Source organism: Meriones unguiculatus, chromosome 8, assembly GCF_030254825.1.
Source record: "Meriones unguiculatus strain TT.TT164.6M chromosome 8, Bangor_MerUng_6.1, whole genome shotgun sequence".
NCBI lineage: Eukaryota > Metazoa > Chordata > Mammalia > Rodentia > Muridae > Meriones > Meriones unguiculatus.
This window is the reverse complement of record NC_083356.1, coordinates 108,593,434-108,596,727: the sequence shown is the minus strand read 5'-3', so window position 1 is coordinate 108,596,727 and position 3,294 is coordinate 108,593,434. Positions and strand designations below refer to the sequence as shown.

Below are 3,294 nucleotides of genomic sequence, written 5' to 3'. Positions count from 1 at the left end.
CCGCCTTCCACCTTCCCCATGGTGAGTGATCTCTGTCACAAACAACTCCACATTTGGCTAAGGCTGAGGATCTGGCTTGCTTCCATGTATGTGGACCTATCTGCACTGCCCATGTGGCACGCTGGGGTTGGCTACCCAGAGGCTATTTAAGCTGTGGGCTGGCTTTCCCCAGGGTCCGATGATTGTTCAAGGTTCCTGAATAAACTGCATTGAAAAAAAAATTAATAAATGGGACCTCTTTCAGGGAAAGGACTGTCAGTAGATCAGTAAGACAGTCTACGGATTTGGAAAACATTTTCACCAATCCTACATCAGACAAAGGGCTAATATCCAAAATGCACAATGAGCTAAAAAAAAAAAAAAATCAAACACCAATAAACAAGATAACCCAATTAAAAAATGGGGCACAGAACTAAATAGAGAATTCTCAACTAAGAAATCTTGAATGGCTGAGAAGAAAAACTTAAAGAAATGCTTAACACCTTTAGTCATCAGGGAATGCAAATTAAAACAACTCTGTGATTCCATTTCACACGGGTCAGAATGTCAAAGCTCAAAATCTCCAGTGAGAGCACATGCTGGAGAGGGTGTGGAAAAGGGGAACACTCCTCCATTTCCTGTGGGAGTGCAAACTTGTATGACCACTTTGGAAATCTATCTGGCACTGTCTGAGAAAATTGGGAATAGCTATACCTTATGACCCAGCTATACCACTCCTGGAAAGGGTAGAGGGAGGGAAAAGGGGTGGGACTTGGAAAGGATGTGGGATGTGGCTACAAGGATGTAAAGTGAATAATAAAATAATATGTATATCAATGAATAACTAGTAAGTTTCTGAAAATTAATAAACCTAGAGGGTATGGGTATTTTGTCTTAACCGAGATTAAATGGAGACAATCTGCTGTTCTGCAGTGGGTCTTTCTTACATTCCTTAAGATCATTGATATGACCTTGTGTAATATGGTATCATAGCTTTCCTTTTTGACTCAGAGGGGCCATTGGCTCTACTGGAATCTGCAGTTTTTGTAGTTTATAGCTTTTTGTCTAAACAAAATAGATTATCTGCCTTTTAAAATGCATATTTACCAGTAGGTTCTTAGATTAATTCATTTAAAAATTAGGGGCTACAATTGGAATATAAATTGTAAAGAAATAAATAAAAAATTCTCTGTTGGAGACAGAAGTAGGGTATCTCCCTGTAGTTTCCTTTCCCAGACATATAGATAATTAAATTAAGAGGATGATCAATGACTTAAGTAAGTACTTTCAAGTATCAGGAAAGGTAAAAATGTACAAATATTGAGTAAAGATGATAGGGTAAAAACATACTCTGCAATCAGGAAAGTTTATTTAACATCGAGATTATTTGCAAAAATTTGAACAAAATTGGCCATCGACCTCATTGTCAATAATTTAAAGAACTGTTTAAATAATGGCACTATAATGAGCGCTAATTTTGATAATGACAGTGTACAAGTAGGGATTTTCTATGTATTTAAAATACATTCGAAATAAGGCTTTTCACACATACATTTACTTCTTGTTATTTGAATAATCTCCATGAATACTTCACACTTCACTCATCAAAAGTGTGAGCTGTTTTCAAATGTTCTATGGATGAAAGAGTCTCTGGATGTGATTTCAGAGATCAGTGTTTTTAGTTTCAGAATTACTCAGTGAGCTACAATAAAGGTCTATGAACATTCTAGATGACTTGCAATTGCAGTAACATACTTTTACTGGGTATTATGATGTACTGAATTTTAATAATTTAAACCCAATTTAAAGAACTTTTTCCCTGTGGCCTTTATAGCATCTTTTACTTCCTTGTTCCTCAAGCTGTAGATCAGAGGGTTCAACATGGGAATCACAATGCCATAAAACACAGAGGCTACTTTCATCTTCTCCTCAGAACTTTCAGAATCAGGCTGTAAGTACATGTAAGCCAGGGTTCCGTAGAAAATGGAGACTGCTGTCAGGTGGGAGGCACACGTGGAAAAGGTTTTCTTCCTCCCTGCAGCGGAGGACATCTTTAGGATGGCGGCCATGATGTACATGTAGGAAAGGATGACGACCAACACAGTGAATGTCAGGTTGAAACCAACAAAAACCAAAATTAGCATAAAGTTAGTGTCATTGTTGTAGCATGAAAGAGTGACAATTGGAGGAATGTCACAGAAGAAGTGATTGATTTTTGTCTTACAGAAGGACAGTGAAAATGTAAATCCTGTGTGCATTGAGGAATTTATTGAGCCCATGAGATAAGAAAGAGCTATCAATTGAATACAGACTTGTCGAGACATGATTATGGGGTAGCGAAGGGGCTTACAGATAGCCACATAACGGTCCACTGCCATTACAGCGAGGAGGTAACAGTCACTGGTTGCAAATATTGCATAAATGAATAACTGCATTACACATCCCTGAAAAGTGATTGATTTATCTTCTACCATGAAGTTCTGCAGCATCTTGGGGGTGATGGCAGATGTGTAACAGATGTCAACGAAAGCCAGATGTTGCAGGAAGAAGTACATGGGAGTCTGAAGTCTGGAGTCTGTGTTGATGAGGAGGATCATCCCAGAGTTACCCACCATGGATGTCACGTAGATGACAAGAAACACAACGAAGAGGACACACTGAATATCTCTCTGGACTCCAAATCCCAGAAGATAGAAGTCAGTGACTTCAGTGCTATTTCCTTGTGTCATGGCTACCAAGGATCTATAGGTAGAAAATATATGAAAAGAGCAAAATAAGAAAGAAAATCTTTCATTATATTTAAGGAAAATTCTTATTTTTCCCTCCATCCTTTATTCTGATATCCACAATAAAGACTCACAAATGGATTTCTTGATTTTCACATGTATTTTAGTAATAGATTCATTTAAAGTAAAGACTAGTTCATGGAAAAAAATTGACTTTGATTATACAACTTTAAGAAATACAAATCTCATACTTTCTACTCTGTTATACAGGCATCTGTATTTTTGTATGACAGTATATAAACATAATTTTGATCTTCTCAAAAGCCTATATAATTCTTACACATTTATCTTTTTTTTTTTTTGTCTTTCAATTGTTCTTCAAACTCTTGAAATTAGTGAGTGTGAAAACTTTTACCTGAGACACTTATAAGTTCTGCACGACTTTGGAAGCGTCATGATGTTTTTTTACAACTTAGGTGATGATTCAATGGTGTTGCCTCGTGTAATGTTTTCAGAGTTGGACTCCAGGCAGCAGGTTGAGTTTAAAGTAGTTCTCCTTCCTACAATGAAGGTCTTCCATAGCACTTGA

General features: G+C 37.1%; 1 protein-coding gene across 1 annotated transcript; it reads right to left on the bottom strand.

Annotated features, from left to right (window-relative positions):
• Positions 1–1,763: 1,763 nt before the first annotated feature.
• LOC110551955 (olfactory receptor 5AK2-like) lies at positions 1,764–2,708 on the bottom strand. Its single transcript, XM_021642857.2, has one exon. The coding sequence runs from the start codon at positions 2,706–2,708 to the stop codon at positions 1,764–1,766; it is 945 nt and encodes a 314-aa protein (XP_021498532.2).
• Between the last annotated feature and the right edge of the window lie 586 nt (positions 2,709–3,294).